This window comes from Bos javanicus, chromosome 19, assembly GCF_032452875.1.
Source record: "Bos javanicus breed banteng chromosome 19, ARS-OSU_banteng_1.0, whole genome shotgun sequence".
NCBI classification, from domain to species: Eukaryota; Metazoa; Chordata; class Mammalia; order Artiodactyla; family Bovidae; genus Bos; species Bos javanicus.
In genome coordinates this window covers 18,882,489-18,897,362 of record NC_083886.1, presented here as the reverse complement: position 1 = coordinate 18,897,362, position 14,874 = coordinate 18,882,489, and the positions used below count along the sequence as shown (strand labels likewise).

General features: G+C 42.4%; 1 protein-coding gene across 1 annotated transcript in view; it reads right to left on the bottom strand.

Annotated features, from left to right (window-relative positions):
* Positions 1-14,874, bottom strand: part of MYO1D (myosin ID) — a 361,250-nt gene that overhangs the window by 132,038 nt on the left and 214,338 nt on the right. Inside the window, exon 20 of the mRNA XM_061390407.1 lies at positions 11,820-11,933. Within this exon, the coding sequence (XP_061246391.1) occupies positions 11,820-11,933 (114 nt within the window). The remainder of the gene's footprint in view (positions 1-11,819; positions 11,934-14,874) is intronic.

Genomic DNA, 14,874 nt, shown 5'->3' with positions numbered 1-14,874 from the left:
CCAGTGGCTAAGACTCTCTGCTCCTAACGCAGAGGGCCTGGATTCAGTCCCTGGTCAGGGAGCTAGATCCCACATGCCGCACCTAAGACCCAGTGCAGCCAAATAAATGTTAAAAAAATTAATATCTCCTGATTTAATTTCCAGCTTATAGGAAATACAGAGACTAGAAGAATAAGTTAAATGACCATGAGGAAACAATTAGACAAATCCAGACTAGCCCAGTCCTGGATTCTTTAAAAACTCAACATCATACATACCAAGTTTTGGTGAGGATGTGGAGAAACCACGACTCTGACGCTGAAAACAATGCAAAATGGAGCAGCCGCTTTGGAAAACAGTTTGGTAGCTCCTTACAAAGTTAAACACATGTCATGAGGAGTACTTCCATTCATAGATAGCTACCCAAGAGAAATGAAAACACATGCCCACAGAAAGTCTCGCATGTGAACGAATGTAGCAGCCAAACGCCCATCAGCTGGTGAGTGGAGAAATGAAATCTGATACATCCACTCAATGGAGTATTACTTAGCAATGAAAGGAGAGAACCAGTGATACTCGGGACATGGATGAACCTCTGAAACATTATGCTCAATAAAGGACTCCAGACACGAAAACAGTATCTACTGTATGGTATGATTCCATGTACATGACGTTTTTAGAAAAGGTGAAAGTATAGACACAGAAAGGTCAGTGACTGTCTAGGGCTGAAACTGAGAGTGGATTTACTACAAATGAGCATGGGAGAACTTTCTCAAGTGATGGAAATGTTCCAAGACTGGAATCATGTGATGTTTGGACAACTGCATACCTTTACTAAAAATAACTGAACCGGACCTTACAATGGGTGAATTTTGGGGTAAGTACTCTAAATATATTAGTTCCAGGGCTGCCATAACACAGTAGCAGAGCAGGTGGCTTAAACAACAGAAGTCTGTTGGCTCAGAGTTCTGGAGGCTAGAAGTCCAAGACCAAAGTGTGGGCAAAGCTAGCTCCTTCTGAGGCCTCTCTCCTTGCTTGCGGGTGTCTGTCTCCCCGCTGTGTCCTCCTGTGATCTTCCTCTGTATGTGTCTGTGTCCTAAAAGGACACCATGTCTTACCAGGTGGTGCTAGTGGTAAAGAATCCGCCTGCTAATTCAGGAGATGCTGATTCCATCCCTGGGTTGGGGAGATCCCCTGGAGAAGGGAATGGCAACCCCATCCAGTATTCTTGCCTGGGAAATCCCATGGACAGAGGAGCCTGGTGGGCTACAGTCCATGGAGCTGCAAAGAGTCAGACACAACTGAGCGACACAGACAGACAGACAGACAGACACCAATCATAGTAGATCGGGGCCCGCCTTAAGGTCTCATTTTAACCTAATTACCTCTTTAAAGATTCTGTCTCCAAACACAAGTCCTATGTTAAAGTACCAGGGGTTAGGACTTTAACAAATGAATTCTGAGGGAACACAACTGAGCTTATCATAGTAAATGATACCTTAATAATGCTGTTTTAAAAGTCAATTTCATGAAAAAAAAAAAAAAAAGCGGGATGTTGTCTCTAGAGGCACAGTTTTGGACTAAAAGATATGTAATGACCAGATCTAAAATATGAACGTAGATAGGATTTTTAAAAAACAGGTATAAAAGACATTCTTTGAACAACTGAGGAAATCTGAACGTGAGCTGACCAACACATAATGGATAATGATTATATATTATGTTTGGTATTATAGAAATATTAAGATTTTTAGATATGAAAATGGTGTTGTGGTTAAGAGGGATGTTCTATTCTTAGGAGAACGCACACAGGGGCATTTTAGCAGTGAAGTGTCATGAGAGAGAGAAAATAAGTATGACAAAAAAGAAATTAAACACTTAATGAACCTAGGTGAAGGGAATATGGGTATTCCTTATAATATTCTTTTAATTTCCCTATACATTTGAAAAATTTTATAATAAAAAGTTGGAAGAATACAATTAGCAGTGAACTCTGAAGGGGTAGAAAGTTCTGTAGAAAAGGCACCTACCTGTATCCAAGGTTTCCTTCATTCTTTTCCTTCCTGGCTAATTGACACAGAAAATATACTCTTCTAAAGCTCACATCCAGTTATAGCTTTTTATAAGTAAGAAATGATTAGTGTTTGTTTCTACTACATAAAATCTAGAATAAAACATACCATAGTTTTAGAGTTTTAAAAATTTGACAGGGAGCTCAGTGGTAAAGAATCTGCCTGCAATTACAGGAGACCCAGGTTCAGTCTCTGGATTGGGAAGATCCCCTGGAGGAGGCCTTGGCAACCCACTCCAGTATTCTCGCCTGGAGAATCCCATGGACAGAGGGGCCTGGCGGGCTACAGTCCATGGGGTCACAAACAATTGGATACGACTGAAGTGACTGAGCACGCATGCACGCAGCGAAGAGGTCACAGAGTAGAGATGGCTAGAGGGTAAAGAATTGGCCTGCAAAGCAGGAGACACAGAAGACGTGGGTTCAAACCCAGGGCCAGGAAGATTGCCTGGAGGAGCAAATGGCAACTTACTCTAGTATTCTTGCCTGAAAAATTCCATGGACAGAGGAGCCTGGCAGGCTACAGTCCACGGGGTTGCAAAGAGTCAGACACGACAAGGCAACTAAGCACTAAGCACATTTAGAATAACAGATGACAAAAGCAAAGACTTTTTAAAATAGGAGCAGCAAACCGGTGGCCTGTGGGCTTACAAGATGTGTTCTATCTGGCTTACATGGCATTTAACAATCAGGAGATATTACCTATAATATAGACTTCAACTTTTCCTGGGTGAATCCAAAGATTTGGCATATGGGTCTCTAGAGAGGTCACAACAGATTACAGTGGTAGCTGCTCCTTGATCAGTATGAACTTCATTCATTTCTAAACCTGACTCCTAAAGGAATTTTACTTTTTCACAGAGGAAATGGGTAAACAGCAAGCTGTCCCTTCTGCTAGGATTTGCTTTATCCTCAGCTCTCTCCTTCATATGGATACAGCTAATGAGAATGTTGGGTTTCCCTGGTATCTCAATGGTAAAGAATCTGCCTGCTAATGTAGAAGATGTGGGTTCGATCCCTGGGTTGGGAAGATCCCCTGGAAAAGGAAACAGTAACCCACTCCAGTATTCTTGCCTGGGCAATCCCATGGACAGAGAAGCCTGCTGGGCCTCAGTCCATGGGGTCGTAAAAGAGTCAGACATGACTTACTGACTAAAAAAACAACAACAATAATGAGAATACTATATTGGGAGGAAGGTGAAATTGAAGTGGGAGATTTTGGAAATTTATTATAATTTTACAGTTCATAAAATCTCTGCCCAACAGTAATTAAAACTGTCATTGGCAGAAAGATAGACAGTAGACCAATAGAACGGAGTAGAGAAACTAGAAAGAGACATATGGCCACTCTGATTTATAACAAATGTAGTGCTGAAGAGCAAGTGGGGAAAGATGGTCTTTTCAATATGCGATGTTGGGCCAATTGTTTATATGGGAAAAAAATAAACCCTGAGCTGTTGCCTTGCACATACAGAAAAATCAATTCTAGGTGGACTGTAAGATGTCAATACGAAAGGTGCAGCGATAAAGCTTATAGAATATGATAGATGAGGATATTTTCACAACCTTGGGATAGAGAATGCTTTCTTAAGGAAAAATAAAAAAGCATCAACCTCAGAGGAAAAAAACGGATAAACTGAAGTATAGCAACATGAAAAATGTTGCTCACAGAAACACTAAAGGAATGAAAAGGCAAGTCACAGAGCTGGAGAAAGTATCTATAAGATCTATAACTGCCAATGGGCACATACACAGAATATAAAAAGAACTTCTAAAAATCAATTTTTAAAAGACAGCCCAACAGAAACACAGCAAGAGACATCAACAGGCAATTTACAGAAGAGGTCCAAATGACCAGTAAACACACAGCAAAGGGCTCCACCTTATTAGTAATAGGAGGACAAAGAAAACCCACAGTATGTATCTGTCAGTGGATCAATGGATAAAGATGTGGCATACATATATGACGTAGCATTATTCAGCCACGAGAAACAAGGAAATCCCGCCATTTGCAACAACGTGGGTGAATCCTGAGGGCATTATGACTGAAATAGGCTGGGTAGAGAAAGACAAATACTATAGGACTACCGTCACCAGTCTTTCTGGCACCGGGCATCGGTTTCGTGGAAGACAGTTTTGCCATGGACTGGGGACGGGCTGGGGGCGCTGGATGGTTTCAGGGTGAATCAAGAGCATTATGTTCACTGTGCACTTTATTTCTCTTCCCTGGTAGCTCAGCTGGTAAAGAATCCACCTGCAATGCAAGAGACCCCAGTTCAATTCCAGGGTCAGGAAGCTCTGCTGGAGAAGGGACAGGCTGCCCACTCCAGGATTCTTGGGCCTCCCTGGTAGCTCAGCTGATAAAGAATCCACTTGCAATGTGGGAGACCTGGGTTTGATCCCTGGGTTGGGAAGATCCCCTGGAGAAGGGGAAGGCTACCCACTTTAGTATTCTGGCCTGGAGAATTCCATGGACTGTACAGTCCACGGGGTCGTAAAGAGTTGGACTTGACTGAGTGACTTGCACTTTATTTCTGTTATTACATCAGCTCCATCTCAGATCATCAGGCATTAGATTAGAGGTTGGGGACCCCTGCTATTGATATCACTTATATGTAGAATCTAAAAATGAAAAACTCAGAGAAACAGAGAGTAGAGTGGGGGTCACTAGGGGCTCAGGGGGAGGTGCGGAAAACGAAATGTTGGTCAGAGGGCACAAACTTCCAGCTAGAAGATGAGTGAGTTCTTGGGGCCTGTTATACAGCATGGTGATTACAGCTAATACGGCATTACATAACTTGAAAGTTGCTAAGTGATCAGCTCTTCAGTGTTCTTACTACAAAAAAGAAATGGCAATTACATGGTGTGATGGAGGTGTCATCTAACGCTATGGCGGTAATCATACTGCAATAGATCAATGTATCAAGTCAACACACCTTAGACTTACACAATGCTATGCGTCTGTTATATTTCAGTAAAGCTAGACCCGTCCCCCACATGTGTAACTACCACACCTACCAGAATAGCTAAAATTCAAAGGACTTTCAGCTTTGCAAATGAGATCTATACCATTTTTCTAGATTTCACGTATATGCGTTAATATATGATATTTGCTTTCCTCTTTCTGATTTCACTGTGTATTGCAGTTAAGGGAGAAAGGGCGGGGTGGGAAGAAGTAGATTGGGATTGACATATATACACGACTGATACTGTGTATAGAAGAGACAAGTAATGAGCACCTACTGTGTAGCACAGGGAACTCTCCTCAGTGCTCTGTGGTGACCTAAATGTGAGGGAAACCCAAAAAAGAGGGGATACGTGTATATGTACAGTGCATTCACTTTGCTGTATAGAAGAAACTAACACAACATTAAAAACCAACTATACACAAGTTAAAAAATAAAAAAAGACTGTCAGGACCTAGTGTTGGAGAGAAAATGGAGCAACTGGAACTTTCACATGTTGGGGGTGGGGGAGGGTTGTAGACCAGTGTGACCACTTTGGAAAACTGGAATTATCTACTGAACAGCAATTTCATGCCTGGGTACTTGTCCAATGAAAAAGTATGCATCACTTGGGGCTGGTGCACTGGGATGACCCGGAGGGATGGTACGGGGAGGGAGGTGGGAGCGGGTTCAGGATGGGGAACACGTGTACGCCCGTGGCGGATTCATGTTGATGTGTGGCAGAACCAATACAATATTGTAAAGTGTTCAGCCTCCAATTAAAATAAATAAATTTAAAATTAAAAAAAAAACTATAAAAAAAGTATGCATCATACCAATACCAAAACACATGCATAACAATGATTCTAAAAATTTCAAATATCCATCAAGATGTGAACAGATAAACAATTTGTGGTGTATTTGACAAGGAAATACTACAAAGCGGTGAAAATGAGCAAACTAGAATTACAGGAAACCACATAGATGTTCCCATGAACATAATGTTGAAAGAAACACAAAAAGGAATACACAATGTTTGATTTCACTTACATTAAGTTCAAAATGGGCAAAATTATGCCTCTGAAAAGGAAAGAAGAGATAGTGACTGGGAGGGGGCATATGAGTTTTTTTTTTTTTTTTTGGAGTCTTATATCTTGATTTTGGGAATGGTCCCAAAATTATACCAAAATGGTCCCAAAATTATCAAGCTATAAAGCTATGGTTTTTCTAGTAGTCAGGTACGGATGTGAGAGGTGTACCATAAAGAAGGCTGAGAGTCGAGGAATCGATGGTTTCAAACTGTGGAGCTTTGAGAAGACTCTTGACAATCCCTTGGACAGCATGGAGATCAAACCATTCAATCCTAAAGGAAATCAACCCTGAATATTCATTGGAAGGACTGATGCTGAAGCTGAAGCTCCAATACTTTGGCCACCTGATGCAAAGAGACAACTCACTGGAAAAGACTCTGATGCTGGGAAAGATTGAGGGCAGGAGGAGAAGGGGGCAACAGAGGATGAGATGGTTGGTTATGGCCTATTTGAAGCACTGTTCTCCCACTGGCACTTTCCCACCAGGAAAACCTAATGACCTACCCTCAGTATTCAGCAGGTCCAAATGTGACTCGGGCCTTAAGGACAACAGTCAAAAATTGCAGGGAGAAGAGATCATTTATACCCCCAAATGAATTAGTCATTACTCATGCTATGCTAGGAGAAGTCAGGGAAGACTACGCATAGATTTGCAAATGCTTAACAAGGAACTGAAGGACCAATTTGGATCATGCAGAACTGGTTGCCATGGTGAGGCCTCATCAGAGACAGTATTCAGTGTCACTGCAGAATGAAACTCTAATGGTTTGTTGGGTTGGCTAAGGATTCATACCTTAGCCTAGCACTGGCCCAGGCTGGATGGCAAGAAAGGTAATTGTTAGACAGGGGACACACAAAGAGGGACTTTCCTGGTGGTTCAGTGGCTAAGACTTCATGCTTTCAATGCAGGGGAGCCCAGGTTCGATCCCTAGTCAGGGAACTAGATCTCTCGTCGAAACTAAGAGTTTACAGGTTGCAACTAAAAATCCCACATGCCACAACGAAAAGGTCCCACATGCTGCAACTAAGACCTGGAGCAGCTAAATAAATAAACATTAAAAAAAAGAAGACACACAAAGAGAAGTAGAGATAGAGAGTGGCAGAAACTGACACCATCTAAGCATCATTTTGCTGGGCGGGACACAGGATAACATGGTCTCTCAGAGCTGCCTTAAAACCTGAATAGTGCCCTGGGTTCCTATGAGATTTCTTTCCCTTACTACCGTGTGTATCCTTTCTTTAAACACAAATCAAAATAGTACGGTATATGGTCATGTTGGGGCCTAGGGCAGGCCCCCAAATATGTATCAATGGCATATTGAGTATTTTGAATTAAAGTTACTTAAGAAGCAGCCAATGCAAAAAGGACACATTGACCCTCCTCTCCGTTTCTCTGAAACCAGGAAATAAATCTCCCGTATGAAAGGTGCCCTCTTTGGACCCAGAGAAAGACATCAGTAGGACCAAAGACAGACAACTCAGGTCCGAGAAGCCTGTATAAATAAACCTTGCTCCTTCTTCACTAATTTACCTCCCAGGCTCACCCCTTGGCTTAAATTCCTCATAATCATGCCCGAACCTAGTTTCTTTGTTCTTCCAAATCCTCACAAATTTATTGTTTCTTTATACACAAAGATATTAAGTTACCCACTCTTAGACATTCTCTGTGCATCTTTTTACGATCTCCCATTAAAAAGCAGAGACATTACTTTGCTGACAAGGTCCATATAGCCAAAGCTATGATTTTTCCAGTAGTCATGTATGGATGTGAGAGTTGGACCATAAAGAAAGCTGAATGCTGAAGAATTGATGCTTTTGTACTGCTGTGTTGGTGAAGACTCTTGAAAGTCCCTTGGACTGCAAGGAGATCAAACCAGTCAATCCTAAAGGAAATCAACCCTGAATATTCATTGGAAGGACTGATGCTGAAGCTGAAGCTCCAATACTTTGGCCACCTGATGAGAAGAACTGACTCATTAGAAAAGACCCTGATGCTGGGAGGGATTGGGGGCAGGAGGATAAGGGGACGACAGAGGATGAGATGGTTGGATGGCATCACTGACTCAAAGGACATGAGTTTGAGTAAGCTCCAGGAGTTGGTGATGGACAGGGAAGCCTGGCATGCTGCTTCCATGGGGTCGCAAAGAGTTGGAAATGACTGAGCGACTGAACTGCCTGATGCCCATAAAACTAAGTTGGGTTTCCTCCTGTTAATCTGTCTTGTGTCAACTTTATTATTAGTCCAGCCACAGATACTCGAGAGGAACAGAGGGAATCTCTCTCCCCCTTCCCACAATCACAATCTGTTCCCCGGAGCCAGAAAATCTCACTGACACAGGACAGGCAGCCGGGCAAAAGCAGGAAGGAAGAGCAGAGAACGAGAGGAGCAAAGGGTGGGATCAGTAGTTAGGTTTTTATTGATTACCCTTATTTCTGAAAACTTTCCAACTTGATTCTGAAACACAGTGTTTCCAGAGTTCTTTTCCTTCCTGGAATAATTCATAACCTTATGGAACTGGAGAGAAATTAGAACTCATTTGGCACATTAGAAGAGAAAGGAGAAAGCGGAGGCCCAGAAAGAGCGGAGATTTCTTTTTCATTCCATTTCCTTTAGTCAATCTCTTTTCCCCACCATTTAAGCATGATGTTCTTGAATCATCTGCCCCTTCTCCCTCTAGACTGATAATTTCAGCCTCAAATTATACATGTGTCTGCTCCTAAATTTTTATCCTAAGTGCTGAATGCTATGCTCTTTTATACAATGTTAGACTCCAGTGATCGACGGCATGTTTACTTACAAGTGTCATCAGTGTCTGAAACTCAACTTGGTTAAGACTGAAATCTTTCTCCATCTCCTCTCAGCTTCTTCATCCCTGCCATGAGCATTATCATTTTTAAAGCTTCCTTGTCGTAAACTCTTTTTTAAAAGATTTTTTGATGTGGACTATTTTTTAAGGCTTATTGAAATTGTTTCAATATTGCGTCTGTTTTGTGTTTTTTGTTTGTTTGTTTTTTGGCCCCAAGGCATGTGGGATTTTTAGCTCCCCAATCAGGGATCAAACCTGCACCCCTTGCATTGGAAGCCGAAGTTTTAACCACTGGACTACCAGGGAAGCCTCCTTAAACTTTTAAAATTTCAAAATATTTCATACAAAAAGGGTAAAGAATAAAATAATATTCACATCCTTATTATTCAGACTTAATATTTGGCTGTATTTGCTTCAGATTGAAGGACATCTTTACAGACGCGGCTGGAAGTCCCCAGCCCCATTCAATCTGCTCCCTCCTGAGAGGTTTGATGCTTGGGTGGGGCTGATCCCCTGGAGGAGGGCATGGCAACCCACTCCAGTATTCTTGCCTGGAGAATCCCATGGACAGAGGAGCCTGGTGGGCTACAGTCCCTGGGGTCCCAAAGAGTCAGACACAACTGAAGCGACTTAGTATTATAGCACAAAGGCTGAGGAGCCTCAGGACTGATCCAGGAGGTGCAGGGAGCCAGGGAAGGGAGTGGGGAGGTGGCTCAGGGTGGGAGGGTGGCCAGTAGGGCCCATTATTAAGCAGCTACTATGGTGGGCAGCGCAGCTTATTCCTATAGAAAAGCTCCTGCAAATGATGTAAAATACACTTCAGAATTATCATGGACAATGAATGGTGCGGCTTGGAGGATTTATATGCCCACACCCACTAGTCATGTAGGTGGCTAGGGGTGGGGATTATTTCCAGTCAAGGGTCCCAGCAGTCTGTGGGGACCTTTGAACAAAGATGCTGGCTATTGGAAGTTAGGCTGGAATGTACAAAAGTGGAAAGGACATCAAAGGGATGTGGGTGACAGCGTCGGTGACAGTGTGTGTCCTGCCTACTGACCTCAATTTACCTTTATGTTTACCTAAACATTGTTACTTTAAAAAAATACATTATTGATAACATTGATGATGATGATGATGATGATGAAGAGGAACAGTGACTATAACTATACACCAGTCAACATGAAAAAGGCAGAAAATAACTTCGGTTCAAAGACCTGTTTAACTACTTACTGGATTTTTATCATGCACCTGATTGCTCTCTCTTTAGTAGAAAGTAAGAAAAAGAAATACACATTTTACTAGACTTTGACAAAATGTGACCTTCTCCCTCATCTTCCTTCATCTCCTTCTTCAAGACTATGGGGTTAATAGGCTTAAATGGTGATTGATATGAGATTATAGGTCTTTGCTAAGAAGACTACCTATGATCAAGAATGTCTTAGAACATCATTTCCTTCTAAGCTGAAATACATTAGCCTTTTTACTGAAAGAAAGCTGAGCACCGAAGAATTGATGCTTTTGAACTGTGGTGTTGGAGAAGACTCTTGAGAATCCCTTGGACTGTAAGGAGATCCAACCCGTCCATCCTAAAGGAAATCAGTCTGGAATATTCACTGGAAGGATTGATGCTGAAGCTGAAACTCTAATACTTTGGCCACCTGATGTGAAGAACTGACTCACTGGAAAAGACCCTGATGCTGGGAAAGATTGAAGGCAGAAGGAGAAGGGGACGACAGAGGATGAGATGGTTGGATGGCATCACCAACTCGATGGACATGAGTTTCAGCAAGCTCTGGGAGTTGGTGATGGACAGGGAAGCCTGGCGTGCTGCAGTCCATGGGGTTGCAAAGAGTTGGCACATGACTGAGCGACTGAACTGAACCAAAAGGGAGAAAAGTGTGTATGTATGCATATGCAGTGAGGGGACCAGGTGATGCAGTCAAACTTCAACTCCATCGTCAGGCAATAAGCCTGCAGCAATGTTCTAAGTTATTTAGCAAAGCCAGGAACAGCTTGCCTTCCTTGAACCTCACAACCAACAGGACTCCTGATTTAACAAAATAAAAAACTGTAAAACAATATGTTTCCTATTTCCTTTTGCAGAGGCCAAAAGGATTTAAAACAATCTTTAAATAATACTCCTCCTAGATCTCATGATTGGACAAACACAGACCTCTCTCTCTAAGAACTAACAGATAGAAAAATCACCTGAGACATGGGAAGATCCAGCAGTCCAGGGGGATCTTTTTCAAGAATCAGAACAGTTACTTGTTAAGCAGATCCCATAGAGCAGAATAAAAATTTTTTTAAAGTTTCATATTGAGATTCAGGGGCTTCCCAGGAAGTGCAAGTGGTAAAGAATCTGCCTGCCGATGCAAGAGATGCAAGAGACGTGGGTTCCAGCCCTGGGTTGGGAAGATCCCCTGGAGAAGGAAATGGCAACTCACTCCAGTATTCTTGCCAGCAAAATCCCAGGGACAGAGGAGTCTCGTGGGCTACAGTCCATGCGGTCATAAAAAGTCAGACACGACTGCACGTGTAAAAGAGAGGTAATGGTTTCATAAAGTTGTTCTCTACTATTTCTTTACCTGATTCCACTTCCACATAAAAACAAGCCTTATGATAAATCAATAAGGAAATACATTTTGTGTCACCGTAGTTAAGCTCTGAGTAGGATAAAGAAAGGTCACATACAATGCAGAGTCCTACACTTTCAAACAAAATGTGCCTTTGTTATTCTATTTGAAGCTTTGGATACTCCATACAGAAAATTGTTCTTCTGCATAAAATAGGAGACGGGCTGAACATTTCAGGAATTCATGGGCTCTCTAAAGCCCCAAAGGTTCTTGTGATCTGTTGACACCCTAGGGGTCCATGAGAACCAGGTTAAGAATCCTTTGTTTAGAGTGAAGCAGAGAACACTTACGTTGTATAGAGGGATAGTCTTCATCACCTTGTACTGCTTAGTGGGATCCATTTTATACAGGTGACGGTCAGTGACAAAAATTGCTCGATCTTCGACCTTACTAAATCGATTCACCTGTAAGAAAAAAAAAAAAGTAAACCATAATATCTCATCAAAAATGAAATCAAATGATCTGCCAGGAAAACATCTAGGGGCTGGTACAAGACCTTCTAGAACTAACACCCCCAAAAGATGTCCTTTTCATTATAGGGGACTGGAATGCAAAAGTAGGAAGTCAAGAGATAGCTGGAATAACAGGGAAATTTGGCCTTGGAGTACAAAACGAAGCAGGGCAAAGGCTAACAGAGTTTTGCCAAGGGACTGCACTGGTCATAGCAAACACCCTCTTTCAACAACACAAGAGAAGACTCTACACATGGACATCACCAGGTGGTCAATACTGAAATCAGATTGATTATATTCTTTGCAACCGAAGATGGAGAAGCTCTATACAGTCAGCAAAAATAAGACTGGGAGCTGACTATGGCTCAGATCATGAACTCCTTATTGTCAAAGTCAGACTTAAATTGAAGAAAGTAGGGAAAACCACCCGGAGAAGGCAATGGCACCCCACTCCAGTACTCTTGCCTGGAAAATCCCATGGACGGAGGAGCCTGGTAGGCTGCAGTCCATGAGGTTGCTAAGAGTTGGACATGACTGAGTGACTTCACTTTCACTTTTCACCTTCACGCACTGGAGAAGGAAATGGCAACCCACTCCACTGCTCTTGCCTGGAGAATCCCAGGGACAGGGGAGCCTGGTAGGAGGCCGTCTATGGAGTCGCACAGAGTCAGACACGACTGAAGCGACTTAGCAGCAGCAGCAGCAGCAGGGAAAACCACCAGACCATTCAGGTATGACCTAAATCAAATCTCTTACAATTATACAGTGGAAGTGACAAATAGATTCAAGGGATTAGATCTGATAAGAGTGTCTGATGAACTATGGATGGAGGTTTGTGACATTGTATGAGGCAGTGATCAAGACCATCAGCAAAAAAAAAGAAATGCAAAAAGGCAGAATGGTTGTCTGCAGAGGCCTTACAATTAGCTGAGAAAAGAAGAGAAGCTGAAGGCAAAGAAAAGGAAAGGTATACCCATTGGAATGCAGAGTTCCAAAGAATAGCAAGGAGAGATAAGAAAGCCTTCCTCAGTGATCAACGCAAAGAGAGGAAAACAAAAGAATGGGAAAGACTAGAGATCTCTTCAAGAAAATTAGAGATACCAAGGGAACATTTCATGCAAAGATGGGCACAATAAAGGGCAGAAATGGTATGGACCTAACAGAAGCAGAAGATATTAAGAAGAGGTGGCAAGAATACACAGAAGAACTGTACAAAAAAGAGCTTCATGACCCAGATAATCATGATGGTGTAATCACTCACCTAGAGCCAGACATCCTGGAATGTGAAGTCAAGTGGGCCTTAGGAAGTGTCACTATGAACAAAGCTAGTGGAGGTGATGGAATTCCAGTCAAGCTATTTCAAATCCTAAAAGATGATGCTATGAAAGTGCTGCATTCAATATGCCAGCAAATTTGGAAAACTCAGCCGCGGCCACAGGACTAGAAAATTTCATTCCAATCCCAAAGAAAGGCAATGCCAAAGAATGTTCAAACTACCACACAATTGCATTCATCTCACACGCTAGCAAAGTAATGCTCAAAATTCGCCAACCCAGGCTTCAATAGTATGTGAACCATGAACTTCCAGATGTTCAAGCTGGTTTTAGAAAAGGCAGAGGAACCAAAGATCAAATTTCCAACATCTGTTGGATCATCAAAAAAGCAAAACAGTTCCAGAAGAACATCTACTTCTGCTTTGACTATGTCAAAGCCTTTGACTGTGTGGGTCACAATAAACTGTGGAAAATTCTTTAAGAGATGGGAATACCAGACCACCTGATCTGCCTCCTGAGAAATTTGTATGCAGGTCAACAAGGAACAGTTAGAATTGGACATGGAAAGGCAGACTGGTTCCAAATAGGAAAAGGAGTACATCAAGGCTGTATATTGTCACCCTGCTTATTTAACATATATGCAGAGTACATCATGTGAAATGCCAGGCTGGATGGATCACAAGCTGGAATCAAGATTGCTGGGAGAAATACCAATAACCTCAGATATGCAGATGACACCACCCTTATGGCAGAAAGCAAAGAACTAAAGAGCCTCTTGATGAAAGTGAAAGAGGAAAGTGAAAAAGTTGGCTTAAAACTCAACATTCATAAAACTAACATCATGGTATCTGGTCCCATCACTTCATGGCAAATAGATAGTGGTCCCATCACCTCCATGGCATCTCATGGAAACAGTGGAAACAGTGGCAGACTTTATTTTTCTGGGCTCCAAAATCATTGCAGATGGTGACTGCAGCCATGAAATTAAAAGACACTTGCTCCTTGGAAGGAAAGCAATGATCAATCTAGACAGCATATTAAACAACAGAGACATTATCTTGCCAACAAAGCTCCACCTAGTCAAAGCTATGGATCTTCCAGTAGTCATGTATGGATGTGAGAGTTGGACTAAAAAGAAAGCTGAGTGCCGAAGAATTGATGCTTTTGAACTGTGGTGTTGGAGAAGACTCTTGAGAGTTGCTTGGACTGCAAGGAGATCCAACCAGTCCATCCTAAAGGAAATCAGTCCTGAATACTCATTGGAAGGACTGATGCTGAAGCTGAACCTCCAACACTTTGGCCACCTGATGTGAAGAACTGACTCATTAGAAAAGACCCTGATGTGCGGAAGGATTGAAGGCGGGAGGAGAAGGGGACGATGAGATGGTTGGATGGCATCACTGACTCAATGGACATGAGTTTGAGCAAGCTCCAGGAGTTGGCAATGGACAGGGAAGCCTGGTGTGCTGCAGTCCATGGGGTGGCAAAGAGTTGGACACAACTGAGCAACTGAACTTATTCTGGTGGTGGAGCCAAATTCTATAATAGATGTTATCCAGCTATGACCACTCTACTGGATGCAAAAGAGATGGAAAAGGAGGAGGTACTTCCAGATTTGT